This window comes from Microchirus variegatus (genome assembly GCF_963457635.1).
Source record: "Microchirus variegatus genome assembly, chromosome: 3".
NCBI classification, from domain to species: Eukaryota; Metazoa; Chordata; class Actinopteri; order Pleuronectiformes; family Soleidae; genus Microchirus; species Microchirus variegatus.
In genome coordinates this window covers 7,195,681-7,221,933 of record NC_139804.1, presented here as the reverse complement: position 1 = coordinate 7,221,933, position 26,253 = coordinate 7,195,681, and the positions used below count along the sequence as shown (strand labels likewise).

The 26,253-nt window shown below is 43.0% G+C and overlaps 1 protein-coding gene across 1 annotated transcript in view; it reads right to left on the bottom strand.

The window, feature by feature from the left end:
- Positions 1-17,364, bottom strand: part of robo2 (roundabout, axon guidance receptor, homolog 2) — a gene marked incomplete at both ends in the record, with an annotated part of 229,723 nt that extends 212,359 nt beyond the window's left edge. The window contains 2 exons of the mRNA XM_083886422.1: positions 97-423; positions 17,310-17,364. Coding sequence (XP_083742548.1) covers positions 97-423; positions 17,310-17,364 — 382 coding nt within the window. The remainder of the gene's footprint in view (positions 1-96; positions 424-17,309) is intronic.
- Between the last annotated feature and the right edge of the window lie 8,889 nt (positions 17,365-26,253).

Sequence of the window (26,253 nt, the reverse complement as noted above, 5' to 3'; positions counted from 1 at the left end):
TTAAATATAGTAAATCCAGTCGTTTCCATTATCTGAGCAAAACAAAGAGATATGAAAAAAAAAAAAAAAAAAAGGGGGAGCAGATCCCACACTCACATGCTACTTCCAAAGATGCGTTGCGGCTCACAGCTTCTCCCAGGTAGTTCCGCGCCACGCAGACGTACGCCCCCTCGTCCGGTTTGCTCCGCCGTCCGTGAACGATTCTCAGGAAGAAAAGCGAGCCGGTGGGCAGCAGCATGCGGTGAGAGCGCGAGTCATCTTTGTCCGTTTCCACTCGCTCGCCGTCCTTGTACCACTCCACCGTCGGGGTCGGCCGTCCCTCTGCTTTACAGTTGAGGGTGGCGGGCTCCCCTTTGGATACGATCAGGTCAGAGGGGTGCTCCACAATCCGGGGTGGGGAGTCCTCCTGGCGCAGACGGGATCCTGGAGGAAGGAGAGAAGAGAAAATGTAATTAATCTCAGTGGAACGTGAAAAATCAGGTGTTTTCATGAACACAAACAGCCAGCCAAGGGAAAATTGTGCAAAAGCAGTGGTGAAATTCATAAACCCAACTAACAACACCAGATTAAATAAAGTTTTTACAGCTAGGGAAGATGTCTGGATCCCACAGAGGCAGCTACAGGGTGTGGCAGCTGCAGTAATGTCATGAAGTGTGTCATTAAAGATCTAAATAGAAAGGTTGGTAAGGATTCAGGATGTCAAACGCACACAGATTTAAAAGCTTATTTATCAATTTAAAAAAGCCCTGTGAGGAAAAACTACCATCCAGACCATGATCTCTGGAGAATTTGATTCTGCTCTCAATGCACGTTTGATTTATTGGGAAACTGCAGAGCAGAAAATAGTCTTAATGGAGCGTCTTCACACAGCAACAATCTAAAACTAAAAATAAGCAACAGAACAGACTCAAAACGTCAAAGAGCAGAACTAAGAAGAAGAACATCTGGACTTTTTCCTCTCCATGTGTTGCCACTGCTACCTGCAACCCGTCCGGAAATGGGACGGGAACCCTCTAACTAACTCTAACGGTTACCTTGGCTTGTCTTGGGTTAGCAAGGAAAAAAAAACATATAGCAAACCCTTTAATTACCACTTCAGGCCAGCCAAAAAAGCAGCCATCTGCTCCTCTTAACCATATATGCAAGGGCTTGTGGGTAATTGGACCCATGGGTGGATGGCGAGCGGCGGCCTTACAGTGCTTTACATCAAAATCATATATTTGGCTTTCACTGTGGTGCAAATGAGTAAAACTGTTGTTAAAAAAAGGTGCAGATGTGACGTGAATATGAAAGTCAGGGTCCAGACTGATGCTAAATGCTAATCCTCTGTGGCTGAAAAACTCTTGAGCTTTGGGCGTCTGGCGGCTAAGATAATGCTTCCCCGACATCATCGGGAGCGATCTGTGCGTCTGCGACCGTGGGGTCTTAACCGTGGAGATTAGACGATTTTAGGCGCACATTTACATCACAGAGGCACATGGGAACCACGCAACAATCAAAGAGTTTGATCCGGCAAAACGTGTGGAGTCAGGGGAAAGTTTTCTTCATCTCCTCCTCTCTCTTTTGAACCACCTTCAGAAAACCATCAATAACTCTGACTCCGTTATTAAGCAGCCATTGTTGAATTAACTCCAGAGTCACGGTCTTTGTCTTAAAATTAGCCTTTGCAGGTGTGTGTGTGTGTGTGTGTGAGCTGAGTTGATGACTGTGCCCTTCCCCGGGGCGCTGCAGCAGGGTAATAGGACGATGGAACAGTGCACCATGTAGGCCTTTGTGCTTACGTAAGGGCTAATTTCAACATGGTACGAGGGGGGAAAACAGCAGAGGTTCCAAAAAATGTGTGTGTGTGTGTGTTTGGCTGGGTGTGCACATGTTCCACTACCCCCTTATAACACTAGCATACCTCCCTGGGGAGACCAGGACTTGCTGCACCCTGGTCTTTTCTGTCCAAGAGTCTACGGGCAAAAGGACAGGAGCAAGTAGAATCTAACTGCTCAGCAGAAAACACACTTCAAAGCCACACACATGGATCTACACTGTACAAATCTGCACTCGTCTGCCATTTGCCTGAACAGGGGCTCAGGCATCAGACAGTGGCATATTGACCCCCTGAGCAGGAGGTAGTCTATTCTCTCTTCTTCCTAATTTGGGGCTAATTCCCTCCATTTCCCTGTCATTGATTAGTCATCAGGCCAAGTCTTTTGCACTAAGTGGCGCCACAGACAGAGGCTTGATGTCGAGGGGGGGTGGTGGTGCTGGTGTCCTGTTGCTACGGTGTATGATCTAATCTCTTTGGCATTACGTGGAAAACTGAAGATGTACTATTGGTAGCGGAACAGAAGCCCTACAGTATGATGATGCTGCTGCTGCTTTTTCATCCTCACCAATAGTGGGTAACAGTGACCTCGCCAGCAGCCACAGTTTCCCTGCCTGTGCACGGGCACAGGGGCAAGTTTGTATTCTGGCAGTAAGTGACTTAATAAATGAAGCAGTAATTAACACCCTGACATTGATAAATGGAGGGCAAGATAAAGGACAGGCATGTAGCCCCCCTCGTCTCCCACAAACGGAGTGTCAAACGCATATTTATTCTTATCGTAGGGGAGCATCTGCTTTGCCCATAATCCACAGGCCCTGCAGTGGATTTCCACTCAGACCAGTGTGAGTGTGTGCGCACAGTGCAGCGACCTACGGAGGCTACATTTGATTTATATCAGTCTAATTTCTTTAAATCCAATTTGTATTCCAATCTAGTGCCGGCTAATCACTTAAACCTTGAGTCTCCATCTGCTCGCCGCTTTTCCTGTTGCAATGAACACAGCAGATGCCTCCACAATTGTCCTTTCACTGCCAGGGAAAGTAGCGCCGGAGGTCAGCGTGCGTCAGGTGTAGAGGTAGAGGAGGTTAAAAGCACCTCCATATGCCACGGAATAGGTTTTAAAACATGGGTATGGATTCTCCTCACAGTCGCCTGTGACATATCCAGAAAGCAATAATAAAAGCATGTGCGCCGTCATCAGGCTAACGCTTCTCACAGAAGTCGATTCCCCGCTTCCCATTGGGTCCCTGTTCTCACTCTCTTTTTACGGTAAATGTTTTTTTTCTGTTGGCCTTTTTAATGCGATCATTGGTGCTGTGCAATCAAGTGCTCTCTGAGCTGAGGCGAGTGCACTTCACTGGGTCTCAGGGCACACGCTCCAATCAAAAACGCTGTGTCCCCCCCCCCGCAACAACACCACCATTACTTTTCCACCACTGCTGTGAAGTCATCCCATCCTGGAGAAAAAAAAAAAAGGAACCAGAGAACAAACAAATGTGTGCACACAGACAGAGGAGGATGGAATCAGAGAGGGATCACTGACGCAGAAGATGATTCTTTTCTTTCAGGCTACTTATGTCAGCTTCACTGACGGCAGTCGCAGCTTTGTAATGCTGCCGTCCAAGAAATGTGCAGTTTATGAGCACGATTTCTCCCTCTTTGGTGCTTTTATTTCATCACATCTCACATTTACCAGTGAAAGTCTTATCTAAGGTGCCATATGTAAGAATGTGGCCAAAAACGGTTACTACATTCAAATTCAAAACACCGAGGTCTTTTAGGTTTCGTTTTCTGACGTAACTGGCAACCCGTGGTTGCTCGGCAGCTGAGACTCTACTGACTGCAATGATTGGTAGACGGCGGTCACATGCCAAAACAGGATTTCAAAATATAAACATGATTTGCAGTCTGCAAAGTATTTTTTTTTACTGTTGTTGTTGGTGAGTTCAGTTTGTTATATGAACATTATTCCTGAGTCTCTGTGACATATTAGGAGGATTTTATGGCCGCTTGCTTTAGATTTATTACATAATGCACCTTTTAAGTTTAACATACTTGGGCTTAAATGTGTCTCATTCCCGCTCATTTTCCACTGACCACACACATAGAAGGGCCTCTTTTTAAAAAATCTATTATCTTTGCTACATATTTATTCATGTGTGCAACAGAAGGTCAGGCCTTTGATGATCTTTTTGTAATTATTTTTATTAGCTCCCAGGAGAAATTCTGGCCCACCAACCAAATCAATACCCACACCAGTCTCAGTGTGAGCATTAAAAAAGAAAAAAAAAAGAAGGGCTCCCCAAAGAGATATTCGTTATTCGAGGGGGCCAACAGACATGTGCACTGATCACAGGTAACCAACGGCAACCTCAGACCAAGGCAAAAAAAAAAATATTTCCAGCCACTGAAGCTCCATAAAACATCAAACATGAAAGTCAAGGTCCGGGCCAAGACACAGTAACGCTGTAATGTGGGGAGTGAAATGGTGCAGGAGCAAGGTTAGCAAATATAGAGAAATCCTCAAAGAAATTTCACAAGGAATGAATTATGCATGAGATCCATCCTGAAATATATTCTCTCACTCTCTCTGTGTGTGTGCATCTCTGCCTCCCAATATCTCTGCGTCTCCTTCACTTGCTCCCTGTCCTGTTATATCCTCCCCTCGCTGTGAGGGTGACATAGTCATATCCATCATGTCATCAGAGGGGAAATGCGAGAGAGCGGCGCCGGGGGTGGGGGGTGGTAGGGGTGGTGGAAACTGGGGGCAGCGCTGGGATGATGTTACTGCTCCATCCACGCCTCGGCGCTGGCCTGCCATGACACTCTGCGAGCGGCGAACGCTCGGCGGGCCTCCGAGATTCATCTTCTTTTACGGCGGGGCTGTCAGCGCGTACGTACACCCCCCCAATTCCAGATCCACTCGACGAGATGTCACCGAAAGACAACCTCGCTGTATCTGCTGGAGTCTATCTGCGGCAACTCGACACGGCCGAGAACACACACACAGCACGGATCCCTGCGGTGATATAAGGACCAGGTCCAGTTTTTTCTTTTTAAAGATATACCTCAGATTGGAAAAAAAAGTCACTGTTTCAGAACCGCTGAATTGTCCATGCGGCGCAGGGCTAACACGGCCCCTCCCCCCTCAGTCAGTCAGCTGTGTGATGAAGAGCGGCTGTGACAGGATGATTTCACATTTACGGGAGAGTCCCACTCAGATAGTTCTTTTTCTAAATTCAAGGTAATGTCACGTAGAAATTAACATTTGCACCGAGCTACCAAGAACTGGTGAAGAATAAATACTACAGAACAGACAACACAGCTAATTAACAAGCTTATATCAGCTATTTCCCAACTTGAAATCAACTTGAAATAAATGTTGTTTTTTTTTTTCTTAAAGTAGCTGTGCATAACCTTTGTTTGGTCCGAGTGAGGGAGCGTTTGGGTGTATACAGCAGCAGAGCAGGGGTGGGCGGAGACAAGGAGCATGTATCCCTTCAAACTGCTCAATGACAAGGTGCTAGAGTTAACTTTTGAGATTTTTCACACACTCGTCTTTGTGTTTTCAGTCATACTCCAACCTGATTGAATTTGTGTTTGTAAATATGAAGAATACTGCAACAACGATCCACCGCAGTACTGAGAAACTGATATTTGACGTTATTATGCTGCCTTTGTTTGGTCTGAGTGAAGGAACGTTTGGGCGTATACAGCAGCAGAGCGGGGGGGGGGCGGAGACAAGAAGCATGTACCATTTCAAACTGCACCAGTGAGTACTTGACTTCACTTTTGAAACTTTTTGTGCTCTCTTTGTGTTTTCAGTCTCTTTGTAGCTGTCTGGCTTTGCCTCTGTCTGTTCTTGATATAAAGGAAAATCACTTCCTGTGTGCGGCGAGAGAATATCACTGGGCGACACGAGATCTAACCACTGCTATATTGAGACTTGTGTGAAGCTGACAAGGCACTTTTAAATTGTACATGATAGTAAAAAATAGTAATAAAATCAATATTTATTGGTTGTCACAGTCGTACTGGATTAAACATACGTTTGAAAGATGCATTTGAAGAAAGCTGCGACTATGATCCACCGCAGTGCTGAGAAACTGTGATATGTTTCGCTTTGGCTGATATGAAAGAATCTCACGTCACCTCGCGCCTTCAGAGAAGACACAAAGTTAAATGAAGGGCGTTCGCAGGTGCAGCTTCTTCCACTCCATCTCCTATTGCCAAAGGACAGAGATACAGAGGGAGAGGAAGTTGGGGAGCAGCAAGCTCGCAGGCTCACATGATGGGCTCTGTTCCACCTCAGTGCTCTGAGCACAGCAGCCCTCCCTCCCTCCCCCCCTGCTGAGATCTATACTCTGAAAGCAAACACACGGGTAATTCTAGGAGCTGCTCACAACCTTCCACTGCATCCACCACCATCGCGCTTCTCCTCCGACAAATAGAAAGATAGGATTCCACTCTGAGGGTATTTCGGGCAGCGGTGGCGATGGGGTCGTATTGACTCAGTGTCTACGTGTTTGCCTCCACTCTCTCTATATCCACGCTGGAATAATTTATAAATAGATCACTGTGGGAAACACAATATGTGATTTTGCCGCACACAAAAAAAAGCCTGATTCACGTACGTGGTTTGGAGACAAATGGAGAGGGAGAAAGGGTAAAGAATAATGTGATGATGTTTGCTTCCTACAAATATCAGATTAATGTGACGAGTACAGCAGCAGCTCTGTGGGACTGTCAGGCCACGGGTGGGAGCACTAAATTTCGTAATGCAGATTAAATGATTTCCGATGCCAGCGCCACTCAGGCGTGCACCTTCTTTATCCTCCTCCTTCTTCTTCTTTCCTTTCCTTCTGAGCAGCCGTTTGCTTCCCTGCCTCTGCTCTGCGTCTGTAGCCTCGATATTAAGAAAAGAAATATATATAAGTGCTTGTGTGTGTGGAAAATTAACAATTCATATCCCAGACCAGGTGATAAAAATCACAGACGTGAGCGGAATGATTAATAATCTCCGTCCACTCGTCCTAAAGAAGGAGGAGAGACCTTGAGCTGACTTAATGTCCACTTACTCCACTCGAGCTGTGGTCATCAGCAGAAATCTACGGTGGCCCCGGCAAGAGTTTTAGGGTCATTTTAATCTCGGTAAATGTGCTATAAAGTCAGAGCGGCAAAGTGTTTATGCTGATGCTCTCAAGAGTCCTGAGTGTGTGTGTGTGTGTGTGTGTGAATGTAGACACAGCTGCGCTCCAACACCACAATGCCAATTCTCTATATATACGTTCAAGCATGGGCTACTTTAAACAGTTCCTACTGAGGGTAATGCAACGGAATGAATGCCATCAATTGATTCTCCCTGAAGCATTGTAATCTCTTTACCTGCATTGCTGAGCTGCCGCCGCAGATTGAACAGGGAGACATAAATAAAAGTTTTATTGCTTTAGAAATGAAGGCAGAGGAGAGGGGAGGAGGAGGAGGAGGAGGAGGAGGAGGCCTTCAGGTCTCTGTGCTGCAACTGTGCTGAGAGATGAGCGGATAGTTGGAGGTGAGCTGAAGGTGCTGACCTGCAGCAAACACATCGTGGTGTCCTTGCATGTCAACGAGTCCTAACATCATATGGTCCTGAGAGCCACAGGTCAACAGGTAGAAGTAAAGGTATAACTGGTATACATCCGTGTGCAGCAATACTTTGCGCCCCCAGGATCATGCAGTACCCCACTTCACCATCGGGCGGCGGTATAAGTCTGGACGCAGGGAACAGGGACACAAGAAAGAAAGAAGAAGAGAACGATGCTACAGCTCCCTCGGACACGTCTGGTTCGAGCGCCTCACTGCTGAAAGACCGGTTGGGCAAGGGAGTCCGGGTTCGAAGGTCGCCGGGTCAAGGCTCGGATGACCATCCTTGGGATCGACTACTTCTTCTGGAGCTAAAATGTTTTTTTCTGCTTGGTGAGCAGAATACTCCACCTACTGGTGGGGCGGAAGTTCACACTCCCGATCGTTAAAATGAGTCTCTAAAGTAGCGCTAAACTGGTTATTTGTAGTGCTGCTCTTTTCGTTTAATAAGCAGAAAAGCTCTAGTTTGACTGTAGGTGCGCTAATGGCGCTAAAGGAGCTAACAGAGCTAAGGGAGCTAACTGGTAAACGGTGCCTGGACTTCGGTGCCGCTAACATCACGTCATGCGTCTTTTTCCGGTCAGTTGTCATGGAGACGTGCCATGCTTTAACGTTGACACCGTTAGCGTTGACACCGTTAGCGTTGACGCCGTTAACGTGCCCAGCACTAATAGCTTGTTTTGTTTGTTTCAACACAGCATTCTGATTAAATGTATTTTCAATGGGACACTTGATGTCGTCTTGATTGGGGCTACAGGGTCAAGGGTCAAGAAAGAGGATGAATGACTTATGAACTAGCTTTGACGCATACGCCTGGTGCTTACTGTACAAACACAACGTTTCATAACTGCACCATAGACAGGGCGTAACTGTGAGTGCAGCTTTGAGAGAAAATCCTCACCATACAGAAATTTTAACTGCAGCGTTCAAACGTTTCAAGGATGCAATTAAGGCTCTCCCCCCCCCCCCCCCCCCACTTTGCCGCAATAGTTGTGACAGTTGGCCTGCTCCAATTTTCACACTGAGCCTTCAACCACAAAGTCAGTCTCAGCAGGAGACTTCACATACAGTGAGTCAGCAAGACCTCCTGGTGTCATGGCGGCTGACTTTACAGAGCCGAGCGCATGGTGCCAAGTTTCCAAGAACGGATTCTAACAACGCCGACACACACACACACACACGTTTTTATTACCACTTAAAGTTTGTAAGTGTGTATTAATGTTATTATATTACAAAACCAAACTGGAGAAAGCACTCGGAGAGTGAGAACATCTGTCAGTGCAGCTCAGTTTCCTACAGAGAAGTGTATTTATTATTATTATTTAAAAAAGAAATGACGGATTATATCTAAGTATTTCTTCTACGGTTTCACCACAATCTGTCATTTACTGTTTTTAAGTTATGCTTTTTTTTCACAATCGGCCGCCAAAAACAACCGAAAAAACATCAGTGGTGTTTTCATTTTACACGTTTTAAACTTCTTAACGACACATAGCTTAAAAAAAAAACATAAATTCCGCCGTGATAAAGGGATAAACAGAGTCGTAAACGTAACTCAGGGGAAATGCACGCCGCTACTTTATATTTACATTTTTACAGTCCGTGCTTCTTGGAAGCATTTACATGATATGCAGCGGTTTAAGATCGTGTCACATTTTATGTTTTATTTTTACGACATTAGATCCAGTGAGTTTTGAAAAAAATCTGCGTGTTATACAACGTTTTTGCTCTAGAATGTCCACAGATCAATACCATAGATGTTTTTTCCACCCTCTGTGCAGGTATCAGACACTTCACAGGTCGTAGTTTCCAAACTCAATCATTGTTGATAGTTTATAGGTCTGTGGACTGTGGTGATTCTGTGGCTATAGATTCTCCCAGTTATTTATAGGACGTAAAAAGGTACCAGGACTGTCATGGCTGAGTGATCCACAGAGCAGAGTCAGAGATGGAGATGGTGGAACAAGACACATATTCAGTGTGTGTGTGTGTCTGCGTGTCTGCGTGTGTGGGTGCGTGTGTGTGTGTGTGTGTGTGTGTGTGCGTGTGTGTGCATGCTCCGGCTGTCCATCTTCACACATCTCACAAACGTAGAGACAGCTCATGCATTTTTATCACCGGGTCTGACCTCATCTCTCAAGACACTGGTGAGACACTCAGGTCAGACACAACTGTCACACAAACCCTCCACAATGGAGAAAAAGAAGAGACGTGAGTGAAAACACAAAAGAGAGAGGGGGGAAACGAGAGTGGGAAACGGTGGTCAAAATATACGGAAAAATAAACAGGTGCAGGTCGACTCATGCAGTCTATGGTCGCTATATGTTGCTTTTTTTCCTTCTTTCTTTTAAATTCAACCAAAACGACTTGTACTATTTTTAATTAAAATCAACTAAACATGAAAAGACATGAAAAAGATCATCAAACTCAACTTATCAAACTAAAATTTTGGGCTAGGGCATCGAAATGTCGGTCATAATATCATTTTACATGAATTACTGTCTTGATCTACACACATCAAACTCCACAGTGAAGAGAACGCACAAATATCTCACAGTAATCATTACAAAATGTGTTCTTTGAAAGAAAATGAGAATAATCGCAATTAGATATTGATTCAAAATCGTTCAGTCCTACTTTTGGGTGAAAAAAAACGCAAAAAACCCCAAAATGTTTTAACTAGAGTTGTTCCGATTCTGATACCAGTATCAGAAAGGCCTCCGATACTGCAGAAACGCCGACATCGGTATCGACACATTGGTATCGGTATCAGCCCATACCCACATCAGTATCGGTATCGGTTTCGGGAGGGAAAAAATGGGGTAACGCTTTCTTTTACAGTCCCCTAATTACCTGGTATTTAGCTGGTAAATTCATGGTAACACTAAAGTGTTGCTAGGTAATTACCAAGGGTAATAAGATAAGTAAATACAGTGAAACCGTTGCCAAAATACTGGGTAATGCACGGTAATGTACTCGGTAGGTAAAGTAAAACTGTACTGTAAAAGAAAGCCAAGCTTGTTTCCATGTAATTACACACATTTTTAGGGTTAGGTTTGTTAGATTACCCCTTGGGTAAATAGCTAGTAATTAGGGGACTGTAGGTACCTGCTTATTACCAGTTTATAACCCAATAATACACTTACATTTACCATAGTTTTGCCATAGTTTAGCTGTACATACCTTCTTATTAACAGCAGTAATAACACGCTATAATTAACTATATAGTTACCAGGTAAATGCCCAGTATTTTGGCAACAGTTTCACTGTATTTACTTCTTTATTACCATTGATAAATACCTAGTAACACTTTGGTGTTACCATTAATTTACCAGGTAAATACCTGGTAATTAGGGGACTGTAAAAGAAAGCGTTACCAAAAATGGTATCGGAACATCTATACTTTTAACTAACATAAAAAGTAGTAATTCAAAGATTTATTCTCCTGATAGATTAACTAAACTATCTCTAGTGTTTCCTCATGCTCATACTCGTTTAATTTTTTTATGTGTGTAAATGTGTGAAACAGCACCTATGAGCACATATATACAGTATATATATGCATTTACTGCATCTACTTGTAAATCAAACCTCTATCTAAATGCTGCAGCGAGACGACGACAACCAGAGGGCAAAGTGAGGGCAACGACGTTCGGAGCAATTAGACGGTTTCCCCAAACACAAGGTTTTCACTGCAGCGTGAAACATAAAAACACTGATAAGGGAGAAGAAGAAGAAGAAAAAAAAACAGCAGCAGATTTTTGAGGGGGCTCGCGCTCCAGCCTCCTCACTTCCTGTCAGCATTTTTGTTCGCCTCGCTCTTGAGATAATCAAGTTTTGCCGGAGATAACGAAGCTCATCACATCCATGCTGTAACCGAGAACTCTACAGAGCAGCTACAGAGAGGCCGTTTGGGCTTGGCTGGGTATTTTATTATTATTATTGACTGATATCTTGTAATCATCAGGGAGCGTACGTGTGACTGAGATTAAAGCTGCAGTGTGCAACTTCTGCAATACTACCAGCCCTGACTGAGGGAGCGTTTGAATGTATACAGCAGCAGAACAGATGGAGACAAAGCGGTAAAAACCTCTCAAACTTTGTGTGCGCCATTGCAGCCGTCTCACTTTACTAAGCGCACTAGCGTCTTAACGTCAAGACAAATGGATCACTTCCTGCATGCAGCACAGGAATGTCACCGGGCGACACAAGATCGAAAAACACTGCTACACAGAGGAATACACAGAAAGTTGTTGTGGTAGTTGTTTGGTTGCATTCTAATGTTTTATTCCTCCTTTTGTATGTAGCTGTTCATATATTCTGCCATAATAACTTTATTTTTCAGTTTACATGTAGAGTTTTCTCTAACACGGGGCTGTAAAAGAGTAAAGCGAGGATTATATCTGTGTCCTGGCCTGGGGCCCATGTGGGTAAACGCAGGTGTGTATATTCTATAAGTACAGGTGTGTGAGACAGGTGAAGCCCCCCCTCACTACCAGCTTTACCTCAAAGTCAGCATAGGCTCAATTCATCATATCACCACAACCCCACCCTCCCGTCCACACACACACACACACACACACACACACACACACACACACACACACACACACACACACACACACACACACACACACACACACACACACACACACACACACACACACACACACACACACACACACACACACAGGTGTACAACCGCCGCTCTGTGTTTGAATTCCACCCCCATCCACGCTGCCAACGACCGACAGTTGAACAAAGATAATATGAGATTGTGTACGTGAGAAACAGGAAGGAATTATTTTAAATAATAAATCTGAAATGTAAACACACACACACACAGCCTTACTTGCTGCTGCTGTCTATGTATTTGCATTAAACCTGTCCTAATATCATCCTCTTTTTGTCTTTGCTACTCCAGGCAAAAAAAACATCAAGGCATTAGGCTTTTTTTTCCTTCCCTGCTCTGTAAATGTCAGATGCATGCTTGGCTGATGCTTAATAAAGCGGAGGTAAACCAGGGAAAAGTGCCTTTTTTTTTTTTTTTTTTTTTTTCAACCTCCCGTGGATTTGTGGTGAACTTCAAAATCAACCATGTGCATTGTCTGCTCTTCTTTTTGTCCTCCCCACTTCTCCACAGTCTAAAGTTAACAGCATTAACTGGCATGAGCTCACATTCTGAATTGAAAAACAATCATCGCAGAGAGCAGCATTTTTTTTTTTAAGTTGGTATGCAGAGCTCACGGTCATTTTCTGTTCCGCCCTGACCGTGTGTGGAGTGATGTCTGCTGAAACACGAGCCGCGGAGAAGCGAGACTGTGGCTGTTAAAATATCAGAGGAGCTGACAGGTCCATGTCACTGGTCAAGTAACGCTTATCACACACACACACACACACACACAGAGAGAGAGACTCACACACACATGCTCACATCATCCTGGTTCTTTGTTTCTTGTTCATTCACATCTGCTTATAATCACCATGTTTGAGCGCTACATCCAAAATATTATGTTTTCACTGAATCCAGGCTAACATTTCAGGTCTAAAACACCGGCAATGTCACATGAGCGTACACGTGCGACAATCTACTCTTGCTTAGTTTCGGAAAACACGACTAACGAGAAGCAACAATGGTGGGAAAGTAAACCTGCGTTTAGGTTGCAGAGTGCGCTCTATCCGTCCACAGCCAAGAGATGCATTCATCGCACGGCAAGAAAGTTGTAGCAGGGATTTTTAGCAGCAATTCAAAAACGATATATGTATGTGTAAACACGAAGAAACGGATGTTTCCGGAGAGCGAGAAGAGAGCACTGGATTAGGAAAAGTGTCGCTGATGTAGTTTCAAATAATATATGGTGTCAACACGGAAAATGCTAATGCTAAATGATGCTGAACTCATGTGTTGTGGGATACTGTCTGGCAAAAACACACAAACTAGAAACTACTTTCCACTGAAAATAAGGGTAAATGTTAGCTGCTGGGAGTCGTGGGCGAAAAACATCCAATCAGGAAGTGTACACAGGTAGTTGTGTCATCATTTTATGCTCGTCCAGACTAAAACTCAGCCCAGGACTTTTTCCCATTTTCAGCAGACACAGCACATCTCAATTTTTAAGGCTCTAAAAAGCTGAAAACAGAGTAGTATGGCTCTCTAAACAGCGCTGCTCACTGATGCACGGTAAAGTGGCTTCATTGACAGCGATGATGAGCCGCGGCAGAGACGAGCTTCCTGCAGATCTCAGATGAACAAGGTTCATCATTACAGCAGGACTCGTTCCTGCAAATGAACCACAATTACGACATCAGCCGCCTAAACGCGGTCTCAACTCGAGCAGAACAATCACATTTGGGCGAGGGCGTGGGGGGTGGGGGGGGGGCGAGACGTTGCGATGACAGTCGTGCTCACAGAGCGAGTTCAGGCTTCAGCCTCCATCACTCACTCAGACTCTTTTAATCTGACTTTATAGGGCCGCACTTCCAACCTCTTAACATTCAATCATGACCATCAACAGAGCTCAGGTCTTCAAGGTCCACCACCATAATAAAGCCTCATCCTCCTCGCTGTTTGCTTTTAAATTATTGTTGTTAAACAACTCCGAGTTCTTTTATTGGATTACACTCATCGCTTCTCTCGGGCTCCTCGTCTGTGCGTCAGGCGGCTCCGCCACGTGCACAAACACAATCTCTCTCTGTGACCTTAAGGCCATAAAAAGTGTATTACTATGCAAACACACATTAATTATTCTGCAGATTTGCCTGCAGTCCACGCTCCATCTGCATTTTTACAGCCTGAATAATAATAATAAAGTATGTAAAAGTACAGTTTAGTTGGAAAACTTTGGGGCTGTTATTCTGTCAGGACTGGCAAAAATATACTCTTTAGGAAGCTACTTAAGTCAGCCACCAGGGGGCAACACTGCTTGTTGATCCACTTGACTGGAAGTTTAAATGGTCTTGATTACGAGTTTCTGCTCTTCTTCAATAAATCAGGATGTCAATTTCGTTAATTATGTTCCCATTTGGAGGGAAATAGATGATAAGAGTGGACAGCAGTGTGATTGACAGCTGGTATCGTCCAATAGGAGGCCTGGTTGCAGATGATCTCAAGTCTCAAAATGAGACCTCTGTAAATGATGACACAGGATGGGTTCTTTTCAACCACGACAAAAAGCTAATTTAACACTTTTAGTTTCAGTTTCAGCTCAATGTCGGGCTCATAAAAGAAATCCTTGCTGTTTCTCATGAGTGAAACTTCCTAAAAAACACAAGCAAAACAACAGCAGAAAGACTGCGTTTCACCTGCACACACAGACACCAAGGATGGTGGATGGTATGAATGAAGCCTTTAAGTTTCTTTTCTCATCAGTGAAACCATGCCCCTGCTTTCAGTGACCGAGCTGTGCAGAACATCTAGAACATCAAAGATGCAGAGTGGCCACCACCATCACAACCGTCTCCAGAGGCTCTTATGGACAGCTTAAAGAAGCCGGAGCACATCTCAGCACCTCTCAGTGTGTCAATGTGATGTCATCAGACAGAGGAGCATGCAGGAGATCTCAGAATAGCACAAGGTCAGGAGAGCACGCCCCCCCCCCCCCTCCTCCTCCCTCTTCCTCCCTATGCAAAGCATCTTCTAATCCCGCTTCAAAGGCAGCACAGAGTGGAGTTTGAGGAGATAACCAGTGAGCTGCTGACCATTGTGTGAAGTATCTCCTACTGCAATCAGCAGGTGTGGTAACTCTGCTCTGTCTTTTACTACGACACACACGTGCATAAGCCAGGCCTGTGTGTGGTACTTTCATTTTAAATAAAGCTTCATTTGCACATATTAGAATGTATGCGATCACAGAAACAGAGGAGACGCAAACAAACTCCTAACACAAGAAGATGACGACAGCGAGAGCAAGAGACGGAGGTGTGGCTGTGACATTAGGATTACGAATTATAGGTGGCATTTCCACATCAAAATCAGTCTTTTACGTCTCCTAAAACACTAATAAGATAATAAACTTTTAGCAGATTCTCCTGAATCACTGTGCTGTGCAGAGGCCTTTAGATCCCCTCTCACTTGCAGCTTTGCCAACACCCTGCACACACTCTTCCCCTTCTCTCTACTCCAACACCTTTTCTCTCTCTCTCCCTCTTCCTCACACACACTCGGACTATTAATCACCGAACACTAAACAGTGACTGACGCCATTCACAAGGTTGGGCATTGTTGGCTTTCGCTGCCCAGTGAATGCAACTCCAGACCTTTTTGTCTGCCTAAGTGGACTCTTAGAGGAGGCTCCTCCCTCTCCAAGGACCCTGAGATTACCTCTGAAAAGGGGCTGGGTGATGGGTGAGTTCTGCTGGGATGCAAAAAAAGAAAAAAAAAAGAAAGGGGGGGGAGGGAGGGAGGGTGTGATGGGGTGACAGGCAAATTATTGGGAAGATCCACTGCTCCTGGGGAGATGTGCACCCTCTCCCTGTGGGCAGCCAGTGATGCCATCAGCCACTGCCTAGCAACCAGTGGGTTTGGCTGGGAGTGAACAAAAAATGGTGAAAGAGGGGGAAAAAAAAGAGGAAAATGGGAACAAATTCAAACCCCCAGCAGACAGCAGAGTTGATTTACTAACTACAGGAACACACGGGGATTGAGACGCAGAAGTAAAAACTCTGCAGCTGTGAAGGACAAAAGCAGGAGTTGACAGGTGAAAGAAAAGAAAAATGGGGGCCTCGCAGGCTCTGGAGAAAAAGAAGAAAAAAAAAACACAAAAAAAAAACACAGCGCTAACTTGTACAAACAACACAAAGCAAACTAACTTATGCAGCATGTGAATCATCCCTCGCACAATATGGAGCATGTGAGCGGTCAGAGGATCATTTCCCTGTTTTTTATGATCATGAGCCGCTCCTTTGTGCAGGTTTGCATACGACAATGACGTGTACAAGAAGGAGAAATAAGGTGCGTCCCATTCAAACGCAGCAATATGTAATGTATTTTTTTTTTTTTTTTTTTAAGTCTCCATCCTTTACTTCCCATGATTCCAGCAGTCTCATGATTAATGTGAGTCATCACTTTAAATCAACATTGCAGGTGCTTTTAAGTCCACTTCTCTCTGGTGAAGGAGTTAAAAAAAAAAAAAAAGGCTTTGTAAAGATCATAAAATCAAAATAAATACGCTGACAGAGCAGTCGGTGACAAGCGTGGACAAAAGGAGCTGAGGCAGAAATGAAATGTGTTGTGTGTGTGTGTGTTTTTTTTATGTGCAATCATTATTAAAGTTTAATCAGACAAATTGGGGTTAATAAATTGTCGCCTCAGCCACGGCAGCTCCTAACATTTATGAGGCAGAACTTCTTCAGCACAGAAAAGCCTCAGTGAGAACGAGCAGAATCTACACTCACCTCATGTGTCAGAATAGAATTGACAGAAAATTGTGTTTATTTTGTTGTCATTTGAAGACACAACCTGTAACCACTGCAACACAAGCTGATGATGATCACACAATCACAGAGATATCTGCTTTTCAAACAACATATTTAACCATTCCCCATAGTCATACTACACCTAATTTATAAGATTTTTTAATTATTTTAATTAATGTCAAGTAAAAACCAAGAGGTAGAGGTTCTGTCTGTTGCATAAAAGGAGAGTAAATAAAATATGTTAATGCTTTTAAAGGGCAGTGGCTGCAGTGAGAGGAGGATATTCAACTGGTTACATATATATTTGAGTTTTAATGAGTGAATATTTCAATCACTGAGAATTTGGTTGATTCCACCACAAGACATATACAAACTATATTGCAAATGGACCAAAAACTGCTCATGAAGTCTCACAGCAGACCATAATATATATGTTTTATATAAGTTAACTTACCATCAGTTTGGAAACACAGTAATCCACTAACAAGGATGAACGCTAGTGGACCCATAATCGCATATTAAAACATCCACGGGCGAGCGCGCAAATCCTCCAATTCACTGACAGAAACAAAAATGTGTCCCGGGTATTGACAGCCGAGTCTACTCCGTGCCTCTCTTCTTCTTCCTCCCGTGGAGCTGTGGAGAGAGCTGCTACCCACTGACACCAGCCACGCTCAGTGTCCACAAACACAGCAGATCCATGGAGGTCACCGGCGACAGCAGCAGCAGCAGCAGCTCTTCTGGGTTTCAAATATCCACCAAATCAACTCAAGAGGGTTTTTTAAATTTTATTTCTTATCCCTGCGTGTGTCTTTCCAACATCTAAGTCCACAGTGGTGGGAAACACGCGTAGTCCTTGAGTTGAGACGCGTCTTCACCCTCCAAAAAAAACAAAACACCTCCTTCAGCGTCGCCTCCTCCACTCTTTAACGCATGGCACCGCGGACTCGCCAAACGCGATCCAGTCTCTCAACTCCGCCGCAAAAGTTCTGTGAATACAACGAGCGTAAGCTCTAACAGAACCCATGTGGGACGAGCAGCACTGTGTGAATGTACAGTCACTCACTACAAGTCACTTCAACATCCTCCTCTCTCTGCTCCCCCCCCTCTGTTTTGGATTCAACTGCGCTGCTGCCGCTAGGAGCGCACGGTCTCTGCGCACCCGGCACAGCCTCCACACAGTCACACTGAGGCGTGACACTGAGACACGGGTGGGAACTGGAAGGTGGAGTGGGAGATGGTGGAGAGTCAAGTAATGCGCATTAAAAAACAACAACAAATGACCTCTAAATAAAAACAACGCAGCCAACAGACGCAGTTTAGTGCGTATAGTGCGTAAAGTCCAATAACTCAACTTATTAACTGTAAAATAGACTCTTTACATCACATCCTCTTTGATTTAAAGGGCGTGGAACAAATAATAAAAGAACATGTGGCTAAAAATATGCATTATTTGTACATGTGTTGACATTATGCTCCACATTTGCCGCAGTAAAGACGCACAAGTTACAGGGGAGACGCGGAGTTGCACATGAATGTTAATGCATTGAGATACTGAGGCAGAATTGTAAATATGATCCGAGTCAAAAATCAATGCAGCAGCAGCAGGACGAACAGACAGGCGGCTCCTCTGCGTCACTGAGTGTGTGTGTGTGCAACAAAGTGTAACACAAGTGTCAATAAAGTCACCATCATCTGACTTTAAGTTATTGATAAATAAAGGTAATATAAGTGGACATGATCAGGAGTGTAGGAGTGTTTGTGTGTGTGTGTGTGTGTGTGTGTGTATTCTGCACCACTGCTCAACAGCTGCTCTCAATTCTCAGCTTTATTACAGCGCGAGCTACAAGCTGTGAGCTCCCCCTACTGGTGGCAGCAAAGTGAGTCCCTGCTCAGTCACTGAGGCTTTTTGAATAGTGGCCTCTTATCAAGTGCAGTAATAATAATAATACTATGCACACACACACACACAAACAGCAACCAATCTATTTTAGGTGTGATTAATGTCATCAAACTGTATCATCACATTCATTTATTAAAACGTCTTTTTTTTTTCTTACAGGAGCAGATTTGATAAATGCCACAGAAGCAGAAGCTCAGTCACGGCACATCCATTTACAGCAGAGTGTAATCAAAGCTACGGGAGGCTGACGCATCACTTCAGCCTGATAACAGTCACTGTTACGGCAAATAAATCAATCAATAAATGATCATAATCGACTCGGCTTTGATTTATCGCGGCCACAGAAAAACGCTGATTATGATCTGGTATATGGAAAATAAAAGCTGAATTAGAGTTTTCTTTTTAATGACAGTGACAATAAAAGAGTCGATTTAACTGAGACCGTTTTACTTTAACAGCAAAAGAGTTAAATGAACTTGAGAATAGTGTTCAATTGAACCCTTTTAACATCAAACAAGTTCACTTTCTTACTATTCTGGTGAGTATTTGGTCTTAATTTGAAATTAGTGAAGTTTTTTCTTGAGTTACTTGACCAAAAAGTACATTTAACACATCGTTAACCATAAGGACAAGACACATTCTGGACTTTAACTCTCAAAGTGTAACTTAACACTGTAAAGTCCAAATTCAACAAGTTCCTGTCACAACACAGTTTCCGAGCAGAAACACAAACTTAAAAAAGCTTAGATTTCATGATTGACATGAAAGTCAGCCTCATGGAACAAACAACAAAATCATTATCTTCTACAGAAAACAAATAACTCCTCAGCTGAACACAGGGCATGAAAAAACACACACGCAGCACTTTTTTATAAAGTGTTAAAGTTAAACTAGAAGAATCAATTTACCACAAATTCCCCTTGAGGACCAAACACTTTCTGGATTATTGTTCCATTTAACTCTTTAAATGCTGCACAATTCACACGTTCCTCTCTTTGTTATTTCAGCTAAATGCACACAACAGAAGAAACACACTAAAAAGGCTCTGATTTCCTATTTTACAAGTGTTTATTGAACTCTTTTAGTGTCACTTTAACATCATTCTAGTGTTTTCTTTCTTATTATTAAGGGGTGTATTTGCTCTTAACAGGAATGGGTGTTAAACTGACACTTTTTGCGTTTCTTCAGCAAGTTTCCGTCACATCACGAGCAGAAACACAAACTAAAAAGGCGTAAAATTTGCCCAATTTATGACGTGAAACAAACAGTGTAAACAGTGTAAAAAGGCAACCCTGAAGAGTCCATTTTAACTGTGTTAATGAGTGTTAATTTAACTCTTTTAGTGTCACTTTAACATCAAACTAGTTCTTTCTTTCATACTCACTGGTATTCATCGGAATTGGTGTTAAATTAACACTTTTGCAGTTTCTTGACCACAACAAAAACTTCATGTAAAGTCCAAATTTAACACGTTTCTCCCCTCACAAAACCAGCATCAAAAGCAACACTGAAAGAGTCAATTTAACAGTTTCCCATAAGGACATTCCCCAAAATACATTGTGGACTAGTGTTAAATTTAACTCTTTAAAGTGTAACTTTAATGCTGCAAAACTCCTGACTTTGTTATTTCAGTTAAATGAACACAACAACAGCAGTAACACACTAAAAAAGCTCAAATTGAACTCTTTTAGTGTCCCTTTAACATCAAACTAGTTTTTCTCTTTTTTACTATTTTCTCTTAATGAGAATCACAAGTTTCATAGTCGAGATCTCGAGTTTCCAAACAATTATGAAAAAAAAAAAAGGTCAATTTTTTTCGTCATGTTTTTGGAAATCTCGGGTTTCAAAGTTGAGATCTCGAGTTTCCAGCAAATTATGGAAAAAAATAAATTCTTAAGAGTTTTTTTCTTCCATCATTTTTGGGAAACTTGAGATCTTGACTATGAAACCCGAGATTTTAAAAAAATGACGAAAATGTTTTTTTTCGTTTTTGGAAACTTCTTTTTTATCATGTCACTTCGGTCTTTATCAGAATTGGTGTTAAATTTACTCATTTATTGAGTTTCTTGAACGCAGGGGTTTCCATCCTCTAACCCTAAATAAAAGGCTTACCCTGGATTTCCACTGGACGCGGAACGGCCGCGGAACGGCCGCGGCGCAGTTCTGCTTCGTCCTCTCCCCAGCGTCAATCCCCACCGGGCGCGTTACGGCAGCGGCGCGGAGCCTTGTGAGCCGGCGGTATTCACGGAAGATCGCGCGATAATCTCGAACGGACGCGAGTTCGCGAGATCCAGCGATAGACTGTGTGTATAAAGTAAACAACAACAACACAGCTTCTTTTCATTCTCCGACGTGGAAGAACTGTTGATCTGGTGGCATAAATGATTTTATGTTTCTCCACTTCAACAATCAGTCTCTCGTCGTACATTATGACTCTCTGTGACGCTCTGATTAATTGACTGTTTACCTGGCAGCAGCGGTGACGACGTAATGTTGATGTGAAGTTGTGACAGGCGATATTACCTGCGTATTGTGTTTTATTTTGAAAGGGGGGCGGAAATGTTTTACTTTGATTCTGTGTCGCTTTTCCTGTCTCTGCCGTTCCGCTTCCGTTCCGGGGCCGTTCCGCGTCCAGTGGAAATCCAGGGTTAGATTCCCATTTTATGATTTACACTCAGAAACAGCGACGTAAAACAAACAGATCATTACCTTCTTTAGAAAGCAAGTGCTGGAGCTGTAAACAGCATAAAAAGCAACACTGAAAGAGTCAATTTGACACGATTTCCCATAAGGACATTCCCCAAAATACATTGTGGACTAGTTTTAAATTGAACCACAGCAAAGTGGACACAACAACAGCAGAAATACACTAAAAACTTGTTAATTGAACTGTTTTAATGTAACTTTAACATCAAACTAGTTTTATTTTCTTAATTACTATTGGGTCTTTATCAGAGTTGGTGTCACATTGATTCTTTTTGGGTTTCCTAAACGCAGCCGAATTCAAATTCAGAAACACAAACTTTAAAGGCTTAGCTTTTCCCCCCGTTTCCATCAAAACCAGCAAATCATTAGAACTTTACACACACAGAGCATAAAAAGTAACACAGTGAGAGTCCGTTTAACGCAGTTTCCCACAGAACATTCTGGTCCAGTGTTAAATTTAACTCTTTACCTCTTTAACACATTCCCATCGCTCAGCTAAACGAACACAACGACGACCAAAGCGGCACAAACGCACTAAAAAGGCTCCAAATTCCCCGTTTGTATGATTTACATCAAAGTCAACCACACAGAACAAAGCCTTGAAACCTCACAGTGAATGCCCTGAAGGTGTCTGTGTGGACAAAAAAGAAAGAAGCGTACTGTTCCCAGCTAAAGAAAAAAGAAGGAACCACTTGTGTTGGCTTTAATAACAGATTTGGCTGCTCATGGTTTGTTTGTCAGGCCTGCGTGTTGAATCTTGCCCTGTAAAGGTCTAACTGGTGCTGGTGAAACAGTGCGACATGTTGCAAGTTTTGCTGGTTCTGCTCCCGGGTGAAAGCAGGCAGGCAGCGATGTCACCGAGCCACACTCTGTGATTTGTCTCCGAGGGCCCTAATATGTTTGTGAGACGCATGCAAATGCTGCCTTCACTGTGCCCTAGATTCACACACACACACACACACACACATGGACAAAGTAAAATGTATGGTGCCATCAGCGCCGCTGAAGGTTTGAGGAGAATAAAAGAGAATCAGAGGGAAAAAAAGGTCATTTACGAAGCAGAAGGAGAGTCCACTTCAAACATAAACAACGTAAGGATAAAAAGTTCAGAGTCCCGCCTTTAATTCGCCCCGCCGCGTTCAATCCCCCATCTCTGTGGCAGCCGCAGTGACATTCTAAATATTAGCTGAAGCTGGATTTATTTTAATGAAAGCGTAAGGCCGTGTTTACTCAGTGTAAAGACGAGGGAGGACGGTTAGGTTAAGCCTCGCTGACGCTGTATTATGAGATTATGCTTTTGTTCCGTTGTTGGACGAATGTCGCCGATCGCTAATGAGCGCCGCGTTCGTAATATCACTGACAAACATGGTTTTTTTTTGAGTGCTTCTTTTATGTCGTAAATGAGCAGCACATAACAAGAAAAATGTGATCAAAAAACACGTTTAAACCAAAGATGGTGTGTAAAAAAAAAAGTAGATACAGTCGTCCAGTTTGCTGGGTGAATCTAACCAGGAAGTAATGCTTTATTCAACAGCCACCAGGGGGACTGCAACAAAAATAGGTTCCTGTTTGATTGTTAGTGTATTGAAAATGAGCTTCTACTTCTCCCTGAATTTATAACAGCAGTTATTCTGATGATCAAATTATCGATTTGGACGCTTCTATCTAGATTTTTTACTATTTTACTTGTATGTTTTCATTGATTTTATGTTTTATACCTTTTATGATGCTGTGCCTTTAACTCTAAATCACTCTGGCCGACCTTAGTTGTTTAAAAATGTGCTAAAGTTGACTTGACTTGATTGAGTTGAAAGATCCTTCCTCTGACTAAAATCGCAAATCTAAAAGACGATTCATATACTCGCGTTTACAAAGGAACATCTGACGTCTCCAGCAGATGTGGAGACAGATCATTCGTTCTAACCTAAACTAATCACGTCACACTTAGTGTCACGTTCTTGTGTCTTTAATTGGACAAAAACTAATAATCAATCAGATCATTTCCCCCATTATTGCTCTCGGAACATCTGCTCATTGATGGATCTGGGGTGGAGAAACCCCTCCATCCTCCATCCATCCTCATCCACTTGTTAAGTGACAGGACTTCAGGTGGTCAAGTTTATATTCTGCTCAAATAAAAACAGTCGCAGTTTAAAATTACAGGGGTTTAATGTGATCACTTATGAGTCTGTAATCACTGCTTCCTCTAATCATCTCCGTTAATGATTAAGAATCAGGTGGTTGCATTTAAGACGTGAGCATAACATGCAGCAGTGTTGTTGTTTTCTAAAAAGCACAGCTGAGGATCAATAGGGGGTCCCCGAGTAAGGAGAGCGAGAGAGGAAGGTTTCTACGATACAATCAGCCGCCGTGTGCGCAACAGCAGAGGAGAACACTCCGCGGGGGGTTTGGATTTGGCACATTCCGGCACAGACGCACTTCCTCCTGCATTTTAATTGCGCCGCAACTCGACGCGGCGATCCAAACGCACGCGATGAATCACTAGCGTTCCCCGACAGTGACAAAACGCGCCGTTGCCGTGGAAGCCGTTTCTCCCCCCGCCACCCCCCATGTGTCTCCAGGAGGAAGAGGAAAGTGTTTTTAATTGTGCGCCGGGTCAGAGGTTCAGGTAGAAACATCACTCACCATCACATCAGAGTGGTATTTGGGGAGCTCTTAGCTGGACGAGGATCCCCTTACTGGGTTTTGGGTGTGAGTGTGTAGGGATGATTAGGAGCTGGAGGTTGGTGGGGTGGATGGTTGCGGGTGGAGGGGGTGATTAATGTAGACGTCAGTAGCGGCCCTGCCTCTTCTGCTCCCTTCCCAGCATCCATAATGACACCTGGGGAAGGCAGAAATGGGGCCTGTACCTGCGGCCCAGGCTCCCTCAGCAGGGCATGATTCTTCCACATGATCCTCCTCTGTCAGCAGTGCTGTCACTGGGCCGGGATCAGACCCTTATTAATGGGCCTCTATGTCAAACATAGATATTAAGCTGTGCTCTGCTCGGCACTATCTGCTCCAATAACACCCACAGAGGCACACACACACACAGATGCAGCACAGTATACACTCATAACTCAAACATGTGCGCTAACATCCGGCTGAAGCATCACTTTCTTATTTAGCAAGTTTCCAGCCTGACTCAGATCAGTGAGATATCTGTGTTTGCCTTCCACTCTTTTGACTCTTTAATGAAACACAAAAGTGACAAACCTCTCACTGCCGGTGATGTATCGTCCAGCACACGCACACTCACACACTCGCACACACACGTACTTGCGCTTGTAAATTCAATTATTTCCCAGGTTTTCACAGGCTCTAACGGTAAATTACTCAAATAAATGACGTTGTTATTATTCCACAGGCTGTAGCTGAGATAATTCACAATATGATATCGTATTTATATGCTCGAATGTGCAATAATTATAGGTGTGGCTACTCGTTTTATATTTAGAAATGTAGTTTAGGCAGTTAAATACAGTAGTTATACAGGAACATGTGATTAAATCACAGTGATATACTGAATGGCATTAGCAAAGAATTCCCAGTATTTATACAGAAAGAAACTGCTAAATCAAAGTAATATGGCATAATATATGGTAAAACTCTGGAAAAAAAATTGTTAAATAACCGCAATGTGACATAATACGTGGTAATAGTGTGAATTTACATAAAAAACACTATTATACAGGAAAAAATAGGACTAAAATACTGTTTTCATTCAAGAAATACGACTAAATCACAGTATTGCAGCATGAGTGTATGAGAGTTCTGGTAAAAATATTATTCTACCGGGAAAATATTGATTGTCACAGTGTATACTATGACTATAATTACTTCAAAGTTAACAGTACAATACAAATACAGTTAAGGAAAATGAGTATCATATGGGAAAATAGTGTTAATCACAGTATATATACTTTTTGACATAATAGATCGCTTTGAAGTTAAAGTTAAATACAGTATTATACAAAAATACTGCCAAATCACAGTAATATGACATAATATATGACATTACTGTGAAGTTCTAGTGAGGAAAAACTGTGTTTTTGTAGGAATATATTGCTAATACTATGCCATTTGTGCTTTATAGTTAGTTAAATACAGTATTATACCAAAATACTGCCAAATCACAATAATATGACATAATATATGACATTACTGTGAAGTTCTAGTGAGAAAAACTGTATTTTTATAGGAAAATATTGCTAAACACATGATATTTGTGCTTTGAAGTTGCAGTAAAATACAGTCTTTTTACAGAAAAGTACTGCTATATTGCAGTAATGTGTGACATAGCTGTGCATTTACAGTAGTTCACTGTAAAAATGATGCAGTATGGAGGGAAAAAGTCAAATATTCATGGTAATTTAATGTGAAAGTAAGCCAGTGTTGACAGAGTGACAGTATGTGTTGCTTTCATGGAGCAGGCAGACATTTCTAAGAGTCAAAGGTTTTGTAAACACTGAACAGCTAATGTGTTGTTTTTCCAGGGACATAAAACATTTAGAGAATGCCAGAGTGACACATGTAGAACTATAAAGTCTGTGCTTCTCCCTCAGAGAGGCTTAAAGAGGAGAACGGACAGATGGAGAGGAAAGTTTGGAGGACGCGACACCTGAGCTCAGTGTGGAGAGAGGCTTCCATCAGCGGGTAATGCATCCTCGTCTTCACCAACAGTCACTGACAGCCACAGGAAGTGAGATAGAGGCTGAGGCGCCCGATCGAATGTTGGAGGAATTTGCGTTTTTAACATGGAGTCATTTCCTCTTCTTCTCCTTTACTT